Source organism: Vombatus ursinus, unplaced genomic scaffold, assembly GCF_900497805.2.
Source record: "Vombatus ursinus unplaced genomic scaffold, bare-nosed wombat genome assembly UNPS02014942.1, whole genome shotgun sequence".
NCBI classification, from domain to species: Eukaryota; Metazoa; Chordata; class Mammalia; order Diprotodontia; family Vombatidae; genus Vombatus; species Vombatus ursinus.
Window position 1 is genome coordinate 13599881 of NW_020954720.1, and position 18567 is coordinate 13618447.

Here is an 18567-nt window from a genome sequence, read left to right on the forward strand (position 1 = left end):
AGAAAAAGACACAGATAGTAATCATAACTGTAAATGTGAATGGGATGAACTCTCCCATAAAACGGAAGCATATAGCTGATTGGATTAAAAACCATAATCCTACAATATGTTGTTTACAGGAAACACATTTGAAAAAGAGTGACGCATACAAAGTAAATGTAAAAGGCTGGAGCAAAATATATTATGCTTCAGCTGAAGTAAAAAAAAAAAAGCAGGGGTAGCAATCCTGATCGCAGACAAAGTGAAAGCAAAAGTAGATCTTATCAAAAGAGATAAGGAAGGAAATTACATCCTGCTAAAAGGCACCATAGACAATGAAGTAATATCATTACTAAACATATATGTACCAAATGGTACAGCATCCAAATTCTTAGAGGAGAAGTTCAGGGAGTTACAGAAAGAAATAGACAACAAAACTATACTAGTAGGAGACCTCAACCTCCCCTTCTCTGAACTAGATAAATCTAACTACAAAAAAAAAAGAAAGAAGTTAAGGAGGTGAACCGAACATTAGAAAAGTTAGGTATGATAGACCTCTGGAGAAAACTGATTGGGTATAGAAAGGAATATACTTTTTTCTCAGTGGTACATGGCACCTACACAAAAATTGACCATGTACTAGGGCATAAAGACCTCACAATCCAATGCAGAAAGGCAGAAATATTAAATGCATCTTTTTCAGATCATGATGCAATAAAAATCATATGTGATAAAGGGCCATGGAAAGATAGACCAAAAAATAATTGGAAACTTAATAATCTAATCCTAAAAATGATTAAGTCAAACAACAAATCATAGAAACAATCAATAAATCAACAAATAAAGTAGCAATCATCAAAACTACTTGGTACTGGCTAAGAAATAGAGAAATAGATCAATGGAATAGGCTTGGTTTGCAAGACACAGTAGTAAATGACTATAGTAATCTACTATTTGAAAAAACCCAAAGACCCTAGCTTCTGGAATAAGATCTCACTATTTGACAACAACTGCTGGGAGAATTGGAAAAGATTAAGGCAGAAACTAGGCATAGGAAATTGAGGGGATGCCCATCAATTGGGAAATGGCTGAACAAGTTGTGGTATATGAATGTAATAGAATACTATTGTGCTATAAGAAATGATGAGCAAGAGGACTTCAGAAAAACCTTCTTTAAAACATGATTAATCTGAAAATGTATTTAATAGGAATGTATGTGTAAAGCCTATATCAGATTGTACGCTGTCTTGGGCACGGAGCAGGGAGGGAGGGGGCGAAAATTTTAAACTAAAAATCTTATGGAAGTGAATGTTGAAAACTAAAAATAAATTAATAAAAATAAATAGAATTTGAGTGAGTATAAAGACAAGGATAAATGCTAGGGATGCTATGCAAGTAGAATTACTCTAAGGTTTTAAACCTAGGCGATTGGTTGGATGGTAATGCCTTTAACTGAAATAACAAAGTATAGAAGCTGAGTAGCCTTAGGAATAAACAATAAATTGTATTTTAGACATGAGTTTTAAATGCCTACAGGACATCCCGGTGGAGATGTCCAGCAGAAAATTAGCAATGTAGGCCTAGAATTCCAAAGAGAAGATTAGGGATTGATATAAAGATTTGAGAATCATTCTCAAAGATGAGGGTAATTAAACCCTTTGAGAGTAAATGAGGTCACCAACAGACAGTGGTCCTGGGATGGAGCTTTGTGAGAAACACCTATGCTTCGTGAATGGGAGACAGATAATGGTACAGCAAAAGAGAGTGAAAAAGATTGGTTGGACAGTTAGTAGGTGAATCAAGAGAACAATGTCATGAAAACTTTTAGAAAATAGAGTATTCAGGAAGAGCTGGTGGTTTATGCAGTCAATAGCTAAAAGAGTAACAAAGGAGAAAAATTAAACATTTTATATTTAAGCCTACTCTCAGCAAAGCATTGTGTTAGTAAAAAGTGCTACTTAGAGACTTGTGAGACTTTTAAACAAACCTTCATGCACAATTTTGCTTGTTTTGTACTCAAGAGGTCTAATCTCATTTCACAGCTTTACTTTAATGGTGTGATCTTGGACAAGTCACAACATCTCTGAGTCTCCTTTTTAGTAAAATGAGATTAGATAAAATTGCCTTTAAGATCCCTTCTGTATCTATTCACATACAATATTGACAAGTCACATAGGACTGACCTCGCTGATCAGGAATCCTAGTCAAGGGAAAGAATGCTAGATTTGGAGTTAGAAAACTAAGATTTGAAACTTGGGTTTGGCAGTTACTACCTGTGTGACCTAGGCTCACATAACTTCTTTGTGCCTCATTTTCCAAAACTCAGAATTTGATAGAGTGGAGCTTTTGCAGACACTTCCAACTCAAAATCTATGATTTGTGATCCTGAAACCTAATGGAATTTGTGGTTAATTTGGGCTAAATGGAGTGCTGGGAACCTTTTGTCACAGAGGAAAATGAAAACATGGCATTGTCATGAGATTAATTTTCTTTTTCAGACCCACTCTGATTGATTAAAAAAAGCCCAAGGCTAAATTTGAGAAGTGCCTTCAGATAAAGATTTACATTCTGAATTATGCTTAGGTTCTTAAAGATGACCTTAAAGTCATATATGAATTCAAATATCTAGATCTTAAAAAAAAATAGTGCAAACACTAAGTAGAAGCATAGCACAAGCATCCCCTGGTTTGACTATAATGATGGTGGATACTGGAAAATCTAATGATGGCAGAATCTAAGATAAATTAAATTAAAGTTTAGATTAAATAAAGTATTATGTAATATTTCATGAAATGTTCAAAGCTTAGTAATACTGAGTTCAGTAAACATAAGATCCAAACCAAAAGGTACTAGATAATATTTATTTGTGGGTAATTGCGTGACTGTTGCTGGTTTTAACATTGCCATTAAATTCAATCTAACATCTTTAGCAGAGATCTAGAAAGGAAAAAAAAAAAGTAATGGAATGGAATAAAATACTATGTGACAAATTAGCTGTTGGCACTATCCTTCATAATAACAAAATTATAAGCCAAGGAAATAATTAAATGAAGATACAAATGAAAATGAATGTTTTAAAGAATGGTCATAATATAGAGGAAAATTATATTCAACCAATTGTGCATGAAAATAGAATAAAAATAATTGTATTAAAATGGTCCTAAATTTTTCACCTATATGTTTATTAGAAAATAAAATAAATGCATACAGATAAACACACAAATACCTTTTGTTCTTAAATTTTTTTAATGTTTTGTTAGATTGGTGACCTATTGATTCAGTGATATAGATCAAAATTCTCCTGCCTTTTCATCCTGCCCAACTATAGTCTATGTCCAATTCTAAAACTTCTAAAAGGATTACATCAATTAATCTGGGCAGGGGATGGAAAACTTATTCTCTATCTTTTGGCATTCCGTGAGCATTAGTGTAACATGCAGATTATCTCTTTTATTTCTTGCTCTTGTGATTTAACTGGCCTGCCTCTTTTACTGAACATTCCTCTCTTTAGTGACATCCTTTATACTGTTTTATGTGTGGAAACTGTCACTTATAATATGCTTCATTCTCTTCTATCTACCGTTTTCCTTAGGATGGAGATTTTGTTATAGTACCTGACTCACATACTACAGTTTTAATAGTGAAAAGTTTGATTTCAGTGAAAGCATTGCATAATTTCTCAATACAATCCAACCCTCTCTCCTTCTGTTTTTCAATTCTGAATCCAATCTATTGTCCATTTATGTTGTCTATTCAAGATATAAGTACTCATGCTAATCAGATATAAACATTTGGTGAGCATAAGTCTTATTTTATACTATGCTTAATATTAATTGTAAGAAAGTAGTCAAAATTATTTCTGTTTTTGAATCTTTGAAACAATCTTGTATGATCTTAATACAATCTAAGAGAACTTTATGAGGGAAAAAAAAGCTTTGAAGTTTAAATTTTATTCTATCAAATTACATACTTTTTAACAGTAAACAATATATGAAATGAAATCTTTTATTATATACACTTCAGTGAATTGTGTTATTATTTAAGATCTTAAAAATAGAATATCATTTGCAAAACCTCCACATTCCTTTCCAATGCTTTCATCAAAAGTCCCATTGATGGATATATACAATTCTCTGATAAAGCACTGTGAATATGAGAAAGTATGTGTATGAGTATTAAATTATTAATATTGACTTGATTGCCTTTTTTTGGTGGCATAACACCCATAATATTTCCCCAACACTCTCACTTAGTTTTTTCCCTTTAATATAGCTTCAAAAAAGATCTCTCAGCACCCTCAAAATTTTGTCACTTAGCATAGAACACCTTTGTGTATATTGATTAAACTGTTTTTCTAGTGTTGTTTCTTTTAGCTCAGTTTCCATTTCCTCATACAATGCTTTTGGCATTATTATTTTAGAATCCAAAAATAGCAATTCCACTGACACTGGCAGGGAAATTTTTTTAGAAAATTTGGCATGTGGTTTCTATTTTTCATCTCTATCCCACCTTTTGGATCAGAGATTGTCCGGAAAGCCCATATGTTGGCAGAAGGCCACATCCTCCTCTTCTGTTTCAAGCTCTTTTGGAGGACCTCCAAAAGGTGGGCTACTCATCTATTGGTTGTCCTTCCAGTTTCACAATTCAATATTCTTGGAAGGATCTGGCTTAAATGAGTATCACAAGGAGCTCCCTATAAGCTCATTTTCCTTTTATCATTTCTGTTTTATAATTAATATTATTAATAATCTTCTAACACCATCCTTTATATTTCACAAGTGATTTATATTCTGAGCTGATTGTTGCCCTTATTTGTAGTATCCTGCTCAAGATCAAGTGTTACCTGGATTGGCCTTCTCATTGTGTTTATTGATTTTCACTGGTTAAAATAATGTAGGAAATGGGTAATAGTTTATGTTGAGGGTTGATTTTTTTTTGTTAATTTCACATTTTTTTCTGAGTCAATTAGTAACTTAAGTAATATAGTCTGGAAGTATTTTGATTACAAGTGCTATCTTCTCATTTTTCTTCTTCCTTCTAATTGGGTCTTCATTTTGGTCAATGATCTAGCTGCATAGAGAGCTGATTGAGAAATGATTTTCGTATTGCTGTTTAGTTGTTTTCTTTCAGTTATAGTCAATTTCACTTTTTTTTGGTAATGTTATTTGGTTCCCATTATGGACAATCTATCCCAATTCCCCTTTTAAAGAAAGCATTTGTGATATCTAGGCATTGGGTTCATGTGTGTCATATAATATGTTCATAATGAGCAAATAGTTTGTCCTTTAATCTGGCAGCTAAAATAATAATATTTGGTGCCAGGGGTTATGTTTATAATAAACATATTAGGTGTACTTGAATAACATACATAAATACAATCCCATTCCTATGGTTCATGTGAAATAAAGATTGCAGCAAATGTAGATGCATATAAGAAAGAAAACTTTTTTCAGTTAGAGCTATTCAAAAGTAAAATAGCCTTACCAGAAGGTAGTGAGTTGATCAGAATTAGAAGTTTTTAAGCAGAGGTTGACAGGTATATGTTGTGGAAAGAATGCTTGTTCAGCTACAAGGAGGACTAGATGACTTAGCTAGACCAATCATGATATTTCATTCATGATTCACTCCTTTCTAGCTAAGCAGATTAAGTCACAAGATACTGGGATCTTAGATATATTTACTTTTTAAATACATTTATATTGATAAATTTTGTATTTACAAAACTTAAATTTCTTCCTGAATCTGTCCACCTATCCTGTACTGCAGAGCTATTTAAATTAATTTTTAAAAAAATTAAAAGGAAAAAGGAAAGGAAATAAAATGAGAAGGGGATAGTCATTAAAACTGATCACTACATCAGAAAAACATGACTCTACATACAATTTTGACTGTTGACTGCTGATCTTTGTAAATAAATAAGGGGAAGTGTCTTCTCAATTCTTTTCTTAAGATCATAGATTTATACTATGAATCTAGTCTTAGCAGTCCTTATTTTATCGATGAAGAAATTGATGCTGAGAGAGGTAAAATAATTTGCATTAGGCCACACAGATAGTTGGTGACAGAGTTGAGATCTGAACTGAGATCTCTTGACTCCAAAGCTAGTTTATTATCCATGATCTCCCTAATCCGTCTTTCCCATGATAGCACTTCAAATATTTGCTAATAATTATTATCTTCCCTTTAATTCTTCTCTTTTCTATACTGACCATCCCTAGTTGTTTCCACTTACCAGAAGAAATTCTAGGTTGTCAAGTTTCCTACTTAAAATGGGGCACTAAAATCTGAGTAAATCTGTAGTTTGAGAATATATATTGGGGAATAGTGTGAATTAGGACTGAAAAATGTAGATTACAGGTTATGAAGAACCTTAAAAGCCATACTAAAGACATTACATTCATAAAACATGTCTTCTGAGTAGGCACATCCCATCCCCACCCTCCTTTTTAGTTCCCTTTTAAAGAAACATTTAGTTCCCTTTTGTTTTTCCCTACTAAAATATAAGTTCTTTGAAGGCAGAGACAACCATTTTTGTTTGAATTTGTGTTTTCAGAGTCTAGTAGGGTGCCTGGAACATACTAAACACTTAAATGCTTCTTGTCTATCTGTAACCACCAATGGAGAGTCATAGAAACTTAGGAGGTGTGAAATATCATTATCGTATAGGTAATTAGGAAGTTTGATCTGAAAATGGTGTGTAAAATACATTAAAGGAGTAGGGACTGGAATCACAGAGACTGTTTAGGAGGACTTATCAATTTGGCAACTTATAAAATCTTATCAGTTTCATTTTGTCAGATTTTTCCCATCATTCTAGCCTTTTGAGATCTTCTTGGATTCCAGTTCTGTCATTCAACAGATTGGCTATCAGTCCCAGCTTTGTATCATCTACTAATTTGACAAGTGAACCATCTGTGTTGCTATTCAAGTTATTGATAAAAAGTGTTCAATAGAAAAGGGTAGGGGACAAAGCCCTGAGGCAGGCTTCTCATAAACATAAAGTACAATTTTTTCTTTGCTTTCAGTTGCTCAACCCACTATGGACCCACTCAATTACAGTATACAGGCTTCTTCTTGTTATTGCTATTGTTTTTAATCCTGGAGTTTTTATCTTATTTTAATGCATGTTAGTTCTCTGATTACAACTCCAGTGTTTCCTTTACTAAATATTAAATGGAAGTCCACTTGATGCTTCATCATTTAAATGCTCTGTGTGTTCTCCCTGCATATGGAAACTCATCATTCTGTATATAATTTGAAACATAATCTTTCATTTATTTTTAGGATTCTGTTGCCCTGGGTGCATCTATACATCAGTTACCATTACCAGGTTTTCATTTTTGCTCATTTCTGAAGGATTCACTTTCAAGGATTATATTTTAATGAGGGCAAAAATTATTATAGGCTGCTTTTTCCCTTCTCTTTCTGAAGTACCTGCCTTAGCTAAATAAAAAAAAGCAGAATTTATGCTGAGATATTTTCTCTCTGCAGGAAAATATAATGGAAGTTATCAGAAATCAAGAGTTTTTACTCCTCCCAGCTGAGGAGCTCCATAAGCTGCTGGCCAGTGATGATGTGAATGTTCCTGATGAAGAAACCATCTTCCATGCTTTGATGATGTGGGTTAAGTATGACACACAGAGGAGATGCAGTGACCTAAGCATGCTTCTTGCCTTTATAAGACTGCCACTGCTTCCACCTCAGGTAATTTGATGACTGTCTTAATTGATATGCAAAATTTCATGGTCAACAGTTAACATTTTACTCAAATGTTAATAATCCATTATCCAAATATATTAGTTCATAATCCATTAATTCAATTTTTCTTGCAATTAATTTTTATTGTCTGAATATATATTTAGCTAGCATCACCTGGAGTCACATTATCATTCTGTGACTGATATAATATATTCTGTTTGTCCTCTGTTTCCCTCTGGGGTTCATTTTCTGCATTTCAACCACTTGTAGAGAAAATTTATTTATTTTTTCCTGATTAGAAGGGAGATACAGAAATAGTAAATTCTCCAAATGCAAACTGTTTCATAGTCTATATAGTCTATATCTTTTTTCTGGATAAGAAGTCAGGAAGTAGATAATCAGGAAATAGAATAGTAACATACAGTTTTGAAAAATTTAATTATAGTTTGATCTATAGAATTTGTTTAAAAACAGTTAATAAAGGCATATTAATAATATTGGTAAGGGCTTTATTTGACAATGTTCTAAGTAAAGAAAGCTTTGGAAATAAAAAAAAATTATATTACCTTGCAAATACAAATTTTTAAACATCTTCATTACTTTTATAGGCAAAGAAACATATATGGTCACCCAAACCACTATATCTCCTAGTTTTCATGTCAAGTAAAGTTGTCATAAATTGGTGGATAGCTGTAGCCAAAGAGAATATGTCTTGCAATGTTCCCCAGTATGAGTAAGTGATACAATCTAGGTACTTCCTCCATGCAACTGAAAGAACTTCATGATTGCCAGGACACATCAATATGAAAGAATCTTATTCAAGAATAGGAGAAACTAGCCTACCATTTTCATCTCTTGTTAGACAAAGGTACATTTATAATCTCAATGGATCTTCCTTGATTGTGGTTTTCCCAGCCTTTCAGTGTGGAGGGGAAGGGTCCTTCAAAATGAGCTTTTTAGGGTTTTGTTGTATCCAGGAAGAATTGTTTTTTGTTTGTTTTTAGCTTTTGGGACTACAGATTATAGTTGTTCCTGGTTGAAAATGTCTTTACCCTTGACTTAAGGAAAAATTGAAAGGTTTCTTAGTAAAGATAAAATTTTTTCATTTCTTTTCTGTGTGTTACAAAAGTAGGTGGACTTCTAATAATTTAAAGTTTGATATGATAGTAAATATGGATAATAAATAAGATAAAAATTCAGGTGCATTTTCCATGACCAGTAATGTAGAAGGGAGCTTATATTGTGGGCAAATTTGTGTGAATGGTTGGGATAGAAAAGTAGAAATTATTAGGAATATTAAAATTTTCTGATCCAGTAAGAGTATTAAAAAGCTACTGGATTTATGTGACAATAAGATGTAATTATGCAGGATTTTTTTTTCCTTATATGTGGAGAGAATAATTATAAGTATTCCATATTAAAGTCATGAAAGTTTAATCTTGATAATGTGAAAAAGAAGAAAAAAATGAGATATATTAAATAAAATGGATTTGGGGAGAGGTGGAATCAAAGCAAAACAGGAGACATGAACATTATGACCATAGGAATGATAGAATTTAGGGTAGAATCTCAAATAGCTTTCAGATCACAATGATACTCCTGTCTTTAAAAATCATTGGCCAGTTCACCTAACAATCTTAGAAAAAAATTCAATTATAATCATTTTTTCAGCTTTATCTCCTCATATATTTAGTCAGGATATCTGCAGATGATTAATCTTAAAGGGTACGTAATAACTTTCAATATTCTCTACATATTATAATTGGTCATGTATTTCACACAACCTTGAGAACTAGTGATATAAAAAAGGAAAAATGTGGTATTGCTCATAATTAGATAAAAAAAGTTGATTTCAGGAGAATATATGATAACCAAAGAAGAAATAAAAAAGGGAAAGTCATTAGTGACTATTTTTCACTCTTCATATGGGACAGCTGATATTGAAGAGTAGTTGTTTGACTTTACTATAGAAACAAATCGACAAAATTGCAGAATGGAAGGAAAAGGATAATTGAACTGATGATATAGGAAAAGAAAAATGATTCCTATTAACATTAAAAATAAGTGATGTATAGAATTTGACTTAATATCTTCCTTGCACTGCTTGGCTACTCTAGATTTCCAAATCTTAACTGGATTGTGTGAAACTGTGTCCATAATTGCCATTTCAGAAAGTATTACAGTGTCTGGAATTGTATTCCTAATGGATGCCAGGTCATACATATTTGTCTCCCATGAGATCCATTGGAATAGCTTATGTAATTTTCTAGTTTCCATTCTATCAACAGAATGATGGAAAAAGGCATGATGGCTCAGTCAGATTAATAATATATGACAAATTCAAAAGTTATGACTTTTAATTCTCTTCATTGCATTTAGTGATTTGCATGACACTTATCTGTTCCTCAGTTTTTATCTTGAGATCTATTAACATTATATAAATGGATTAAAATCATGTTACCTATTCTTCTTATAAACAAAAAATGAGAATAAAACAGAATGTGAACGTACTAATCATATGCTATATGTATATATATGTATATATGTGTGTGTGTATAAACATGTCTGTAAACATGCATATGATAAAAGATGCTCAGAGAAAGGTAATCTGATCACACTCAGAGACTGACAGGAATAGCATGGACAAATTGATAGACTTTACTTTGATATGATTCTTGAAATTTGGTAAGATTTCTCTCTTTTGAAAAGACAACATGGATTCCTGAGTGCTATTATGGTTAAATAGATTTAGAAATGAATGACAGATTCCTTGAGTGTTGACTAACAGATATTGCCAACCTTGAAGGAAGATTCTAACAAAGTACTACAGGTCTCTATAAATGACCCTATTAAATTCTACAGTATCAACAACTTGAATTAAAATGCAAATGGTATGCTTATCAAATTTACAAATGACATGATTTTCAGATGGGAGTGCTGACATGTAGGATAATATGAGTACCAAAACAATAAAGAAAGAATATAAATCCTTTTTAAAAGCAAATACATTGAATGAGGTCCAATCTCATATTTATTAAAAAAAAAAAAAACATTTGCTCACTGTGACCTATTTTGTCAGTCTTGTTACACATTGTTCCCCATCATCCACTCTACATTCTAGCCAAATTGGTACACTTGGTGTCCCCTATAAATCATTCTATTAGCGATGCCTTTCCACATGCTATCTCCCATGCCTGGGCCTCCACTTCTTGGAACCCCAGCTCTTGTCAAGCCTCATCTTTAGTGCCACCTCCTACTTAAAGTTTTTTTTTTTCCTCAGATTTCCTAATTATTATTACTTTCAAAAGTAGTATTTTGTGTATTGACTTAACTGAGTATGTGCTATCCCAAACCCCAAGTAGAATGGATATTCCTTGAGGGAAATAACTGTTTCGTTTTTATCTTTGTATGACTGGTATCTGTCATAGTACCTGGTGTTTAATAAATGTTTTTTTTTAAATGAACTGACATCACACAAAAAAAAAGAAAAAAAAAGGAAAAACATTTGCACAAGTGTGAAATTGATAAAATGTCACTAGAAATGAAAAAAAAAAAAAACAGCCATTTTAATTCCTTGCAAATTCAGTAAGAGTGAACAATGTGATTGAGAGAATAACTAAGGTGCTTTAGGGTGCATTATAATAAATACAGTGTTATAACAGAAGAAGTTATAGTTCCACTTCTGATTTCCATGGTCAAATCATTGTGTGTCTCATGTCAATAACTACCTACTATGCATGTACAAGCTTGAAAACTTGGAGGCTTCTATTAAAATTTTGTATTTCTAACACTTCTTTTTTTTTTAAGTTTTGCATTCCAAATTCTCTTCCTCCCCTACTCCTTGAGGCAAACAATATCAATTATACATGTGAAATCATGTAAAACATATTTCCATATTAGCCATATTGCAAAAAAAAAGCAAGAAAAGTAGAGAAAGTGAAAAAAATTGTTTTTTAATTTGCACTCAGAGTTCATCAGTTCTCTCTCTGGAATTGAATAGCACTTATCATCATAAGTCTTTTGAAATTGGAGTCTTATCTCTTCCCTCTCCCTCACCCTGTATGACCAAGAAATTGTTAAGTACTCTTGAAGTTTTCATCTCACTCCTTCGCTCGACCTTACCCTTCCAGCTTTCAGGGTTAGCATTAGGATTAGTTCAAATCCTCATCCCCTTACCTAGCTTGATGCTGCCGATGCCTAACCAGTCTCCCCAAACACATTCTCTATCCTATCCAAAATATAACTGGCTCCACCTAGATAACCATATAATGAAGTTCTTCAACTTACTTAAAAGTCATTCAAAACGGCCTGTAAGCTTTCCCTTCCCCTTCCAGGCTTCAGCACTCTTCAGGGAAATAGATGGTGGTAGTAGGGAGTGGAGCCAAAGATCTTTTGGTTTTAAAAGGCTCTTTGGCAACTCAGTGTTTCAGAGATCAGGTTAGCATCCAATGCAGCATCAGTGCCCAGAAATATGAAAAGAATTAACACCACCACCTACCCACCTTGTTATCCTGTCATTTTTGAGTCTAGGCCCTGAGAAACAAGGAGTAACTTTTGGGAGTGACTTAATCCAGAGGTAGCTGAGAAGCAGACTTATCTGTCAGTCATGCTGCATCTGAATATGAGACTGGTGGGACCAGAGTCATGTAGGAACTGTGCTAAGTGTTGAACATCTCAAAGGCAGAGATTGAGGTGGTATATGTGGATTATGCCCCACTCCCCAAAGTATTAGGGGAAATATTTTTATGTTTTATTTCTCTTGCAATACTTTTAAAGTGAAAACTGAGTGGCAAGTGCTTAAATGGAACTGGAAGTGTGAGTCACAGGCCCCTCAAAGATAGGGGCTTGAGCTGATATGGAGAAAAGAACACCCACAAAATCCTCAGGATACCTAATAACCCTAAGGGGAAGATAGTTTAGCAGGCCTGGCCTTCAGAGAGTAGAGGCAGAGGCGTCACATAGTAAACTCTGCTTGAAATATTTTGAATCAATGGCAAAAAAAAAAAAAAAGACTCCCAAAGTGCTGAACTTCAAAAAATAAGTGTTATGTTATGCTGGACTGAATTTATCCTAGACAAAGTGGTAATGATTTTTTAAAGGTTCTTTCCCCTAGTAATAGCAAAGAGAGGTGGAAGAAAGGTCTTCAGCCTTTTACTACATTGGCAATACAGTGATTGATCAGACACCAATACCATAGAGTTTCTGCTGTCTACAAAAATTATAGCCACAACTAAGAAACCTAATGAAAAGGCAAGTCAAATGACATGGAACAAATCAATATCAAAAGGTCCTTCATAAATAACCACCTACAATTTGTGCATTTTGTTTCTTTCTTGAGTTATTTATATATTTTGTTTGATTTTACTTCCCAACATTAAGCACAAGTTAAAGCACATTCTGCCAAATGTGACAGGTTGCAAAGTTTATCACCCACAAATGTATGCTCTTTCCCTGATTTTATCTGTCATTGTCTGTTTTAGAGCAAGAAAACACAGTTTCTATAAATATGAACCACAAAATAAATAAATAAATATACTTAGATACTAGCAATGCCAAATTCATGACATTTATTTTAATTTCATTCATCTGGTGTTCATATAGAGTTCATTCTTAAGCTTTGCTGTGTCATGTATCCCTTTGCCAGACTAGTGAAGCCTATTAACTATATTTCAAAATAATATTTTTAAATACATAAAATACATAGGATTGATTATAAAAGAAATCAAAGTTTAGTGAAAATAAAGTTTTTTTTTTGCTTGTTCATGGATCCTCTGAAAGTATGTTTGGGGATTTTTGTTATCATTATTCAGTTGTTTCATTTGTGCCTGTGACCCTAATAGGGTTTTCTTGGCAAAGATAACAGAGATATGTGCCATTTCCTTCTCCAGCTCATTTTACAGATTATAAAACTGAGGCAAACACGGTTAAGTGACTTGCCCAGGGTCACACAGCTAGTAAGTGTCTTAGGCCAGATTTGAACTCAGATATTGCTGACTCCAGGCCCTGCACTCTATCCACTGTGCCACCTAGCTGCCCCATGTTTGAGGACAGAGGAGCTGAACCTGGTTTTTATTGCTACAAGAAATTCATAGGTGATGAAAACTTGCTCCTCCAATGCAGGCAATCAATGTCTCTAGCATTTATAATCCTAGCAAGGTGCCTAGGCAAAGGTGGCAAACATATAGCCTGTGGGCCATATAGTACTACAACAATCCCAAATTGGAGGAGTGGAGGGGAAAACTAGATTAAAAGATAATTGGGAAATGTTTAACAAAATAAACAAAAAATAAAATAAAACATAGATTATATTACATTTTAAAACTGAGTTCAATATGGAGCCCTGAAGGATCCCTATTAGTGGCCCCTGCTTCTGTTTGAGTCAGACACCATTGGCCTACAGCACTGAGAAATGAAATGACTTGCCTAGGGTCACACAGACTCTGTGCCAGTGGGAACTTGAACCACCCAGGTCTTCCTGCCTCTGAGACCATCTCTCTACTGTTAAGCTTTACTGCATCTCTCATCACAGTGTAGTAGATTCATCCTAATTACTATTTAAGTTAATTATAATGATCACATTAAAAAGAAAATATTCAAAGGAAATATCAGTAGGCACTTAAGTGTCCTAGCCACTTAAGGGAAAACAGAAATTTATGACCTCATCAGAGATAAAGTAATTGAATTTTATGAACTTATGTATATAAAATAATTCTATTTTTAAACAATAAATTCAAGAATGTTTACGTACTCACTTGTCAACTTGGGAGTAACTAATGATATTATGTTCTTAGAATTTTCCCATTAAAATAGAAAAGTCTTCAAATAACCTGGCTCTATGAAAGCTAAAGTCAGATTTGATAGTTGCAAACGGGTTCATTTGGCCCACTAACTTGGCACGATATAGTCTGAGAACAACAGAAAACTTACATTTTATGCTAAAGTTAATGAGCACAGAGAAGAAGATGACATCTGTGCTTGAAGTCTTTCAGCAGAGAATTGGAGTGCCTATGTACAGGCAAGTAAATGACAGTATTTATTGATAAATATCCCTAAATTATGGGCAATTGTAGAATCTTAGTAAAGAGAAGAGCATTTCTATCCATGGTCAACTATACCTGATGGGATTTTCAGGTTCCAAGGAGAAGCTAACACTATGGACAGATTTTTTTTGTTTTTGGGTGAGGCAATTGGGGTTAAGTGACTTGCCCAGGGTCACACAGCTAGTAAGTGTCAAGTGTTTGATCTGAGGCCAGATTTGAACTCAGGTACTCCTGACTTCAGGGCCATTGCTCTATCCACTGTGCCACCTAGCTGCCTCCAGATTTTTTAATATTAGAGGCTTAAGTGGCATTATTTACTCACCTTTCTATTGCTTCTTGATTTAGTCCAAATTTTGCTTAGTGAATGAATCAATTCTTGAGGATATATTACCTACTTAGACTGGGGGGTGGAGGTAGGGTGGGAAGGCTTTGAGTGCCCCTAGGTAGTGAATTACTCTGATCTACCACTATCCTTTACAATGCACATTATTCGATTATATGAATAATTCAGGCCAAAAAGTTATGTAGCATTTCTTTTTTTTTTTTGTCCTAGCAATCATAGAGCAATTATCTTGTATAGCTAGCTCTATCAGCTTAACAATTCAGATTCAGCCCAATTCATCATTAGAATATTCCCTATCTGGTTTAGTAATCTTAAGAACCTTGTGGCTGAGGTGGAATGGGAGGAATTCTGTACTCTCCTGCCCAGGGCTCTCTGATAAATAGAGATTAAACCTAAAGGAAATGTGATAGTCTGTCTTTTTCCTTTCCTTTTCCTTTTTGTATGAATCTCATGGAAAAAAGGTATCTGTGGGATCCCTATCATAGAGTCTTGGAGCTGGAAGAGAAGCTACGGGTCAGAGACAATTAATGGACTTGCCCAAGGTCACACAGCCTAAGAGTGGTAGGGTCAGGACTAGAACTCAGGTCTCTTGATTCCCAATCCAGTGTGACTGTTTCAGAAATCAAATACTTTATATTCCCTTAGTCTAGGGAAAGCAGAAATAGTAAGAAAGAGGTCAGGGCTAAGGAAAGGTGGCATTGGTAACATCAAGTGAACTTTATCTTTTAGAAACTTGAAAAAGCTTTCCAATAGGAGTAATACATAAGGAAAACTATGTACTATTTAGTTAGCCAAAGTGCTTTTGTGACTACCATAACAGTCATTTGGGGCTAACCAGATATGGATTCTACAATTCTATTCTTTTGTACTAAGACATTCATCAGGAAGATATGCTTTTAGTCCTAGAAAAAGTCTACATACCTTCTTAGCAACACAAAATGATTGGATCCCTGGTAGGTCCTTGTAGATTTGAATACTGTGGTTTCAAGGACCAGCTAGAGTGAGAAAAAATATCTTAAGAAAGGTTTTCCCTCACAACCCTATCCCCATCCTGTTATTTTTTGCTCAAAATAGCCACTGTCTTCAGTCATTTTTTGACTTTAGGTTCAAGTCAGCTTCAGTTGTTTGCGGCAGTACCAAGCACTAGATAGCTAAAGCAGCTCAGAACAGCATATAATGAACTGGGTGGCATCAGCCAAGTTATTGGAGAATGTCCATATACAACCTCCACATCACCACAGGGGGCATCATAAGAGGGAGGATCTCCACTGTCATAGCTCTACTAAGTTTTGTTGTGTCCCCCTTAGAGAACTTTGTCTTTTAGACTTATTTGTGGAACAAATTAATTGGGAACTCTACCAGAGAGGATGGATCATTTCGCTATCACTTAAGTTTGAGATGCCATCTTAGTCATGGTACTACCTCCTTGTTTTCCTAAGGGTAATATCTTATGGGGAGAGATAATGTTAAAGTCATTCATGTGCAAGATACATTTCTTTATTCATTGTAAGAAATGCAGGAACAGAAGGGAGAGGGGAAAAAGTGTGGTTGAAGATTAGAATGCTTCAATTAGGAAATCAAGATTCTGTCAATCAGATTACCATTTGGAGATGTTTTAGAGTATAAGGATGAGGTTATAAAACGGTCAGTTTGCAGTCTACCTTGAATTGATTCTGCTTGCCTTTGGCCAGATAAAAGTTTACAAATAGTTCACAGTCATCCTACACATTGCTCCCTGACAATCTTTCTGGCCATTAATACCAATGATATTCTTTGGAGAGATTATCTACCCTTGGTAAACTTAAGCCTGGTGCTTACAAATGTCAGTCTTACTCCATAGAATGGAAACATCTTGCCGGAAAGATTTGTTGAAGATGGTGTAGAGGAATGGATTGGCACATGAGTTAAGCAGATAGAAAAGGACCAGCAAGATTTTTGAGTTACAAATAGTAATGAGAGGCTGTTCATAACAGCTGACAAAGCATAGAAAGAAATCAGGGCCATGCACATGAAATCAGTGAAGATCAGCACAGCTAACTCTTGGCAGCTTGGGTGTCTTTGTCACCTGCACTATACTGGGGATTTCAGACCGTGATGTAAATTTTTACATAGCAGACACAGATGATGATAAAAGCAATGATGTTCCACAGCAGGACTTCAATGATTAGGTAAGAGCAAAGGGAGTCTCTGTGTCCACGGGGAGCCAGATATTAACCTTGACATAATTGCTGACCCCCACCAATGGAAGCAGACCTAAGAGGAAACAGCAAACCCACCCATCTAACATGATCATATACGTGTACTGTAGGTGGATCTTCCTGTCCAAGCTCCTGGCAAAAGTGATGGGATATCAGCACTCTAGTGTGATGACTGTCATGTTGTCACAGAGAGCTCACTAATAAAAACAGTGAAAAGTCTAGCTGTGTTCCAGTCAAAGTCAGACTACCAGTTGATGGCATAGTTGTAGAACTCATAGAGGATATAGAAGACAACAGAAGCAATAAGAAACAAGTAAATCCCTATACAGAAGTCCGCAAAGGCCAAGTTGCACATGAGAACACTCGGGATAGTAAGTTTGTAATGGCTGGTGAGGATAATAAACAGGATGAAGAAATTACTGAGAAGAGTCAGCAAGTTGACAAACTACACTATAATTCTAAGAAACTTGTATCCCATTATATCTTCACAGGGGTTGAATTGGTCTCACTCTGGAGAGCGTGCCAGCTCTTCGTTGAATCCACGCACAGAATAGTCATAATTGCTATCAAATGCCTGGATAATAATTCTTGAGGGGTTTTGACTTCTTGACCAAATCTAATATTCTCACCATCCTGTTCTTCAAAGAAGACATAATGGGAACTGTTGTAGAAATCCTGGAGTCTCCCTCATAATCTGCATTTGTGTGGTTCTGTTCCTCTGAATATTCCTGGTAGAAGGAACCATTCAAGGCATTGACAGATTTCTTGACACAAGCTCTGAATGCTGCTCTAGTTGCACCCTAGGGATTTAAGGATCCCTTTTTTTTTTCTTCCTATTCTAGAAAGCACAGCAGTGACTTGGATAGGAAAGGTCAGTCCATATCAGGTAAAGGAAATTCAAAGAAAAGAGAAGCTTCTTAGGAGTCCCAGTATTTCTTAGTATCATCAGTTCTTTGAGATGCTCTAGACCCTTAGATGGTAGAGTAGTAACACTAGTGTAAGAGATGTCCAGCACTGTATACTCCCCAAAAAAGCATCTTCATCAATGACAGTCAGATATTTGTTCTTGTTTAAATAAACAACATCCAACTTTGTCCCATTGAAGGCATGTCCTTGGACCCAGGTAAAGATATTATTGTAGAGTTTTGTGGTTAAGGTCTCATTGAACAGCACCTGGAAAGCATTCACAGGAATTGAAGTTATAAAAGTGTTATCTGTAATTTCAAATATAAAGAATGCATCAGCTAAATCAATTTTGGTCAGGTCTGGAAATATTTTGAGTCCGGTATTGGAAACCCCAAAGAATTTT

At 34.6% G+C, this 18567-nt stretch overlaps 1 protein-coding gene across 3 annotated transcripts in view; it reads left to right on the forward strand.

Moving 5' to 3' along the window:
- KLHL1 (kelch like family member 1) overlaps nucleotides 1–18567 on the forward strand; it is a 554297-nt gene that overhangs the window by 339288 nt on the left and 196442 nt on the right. For all 3 annotated transcript variants that reach the window (XM_027844567.1, XM_027844568.1, XM_027844569.1), the window contains one exon: nucleotides 7471–7683. In XM_027844567.1, coding sequence (XP_027700368.1) covers nucleotides 7471–7683 — 213 coding nt within the window. The remainder of the gene's footprint in view (nucleotides 1–7470; nucleotides 7684–18567) is intronic.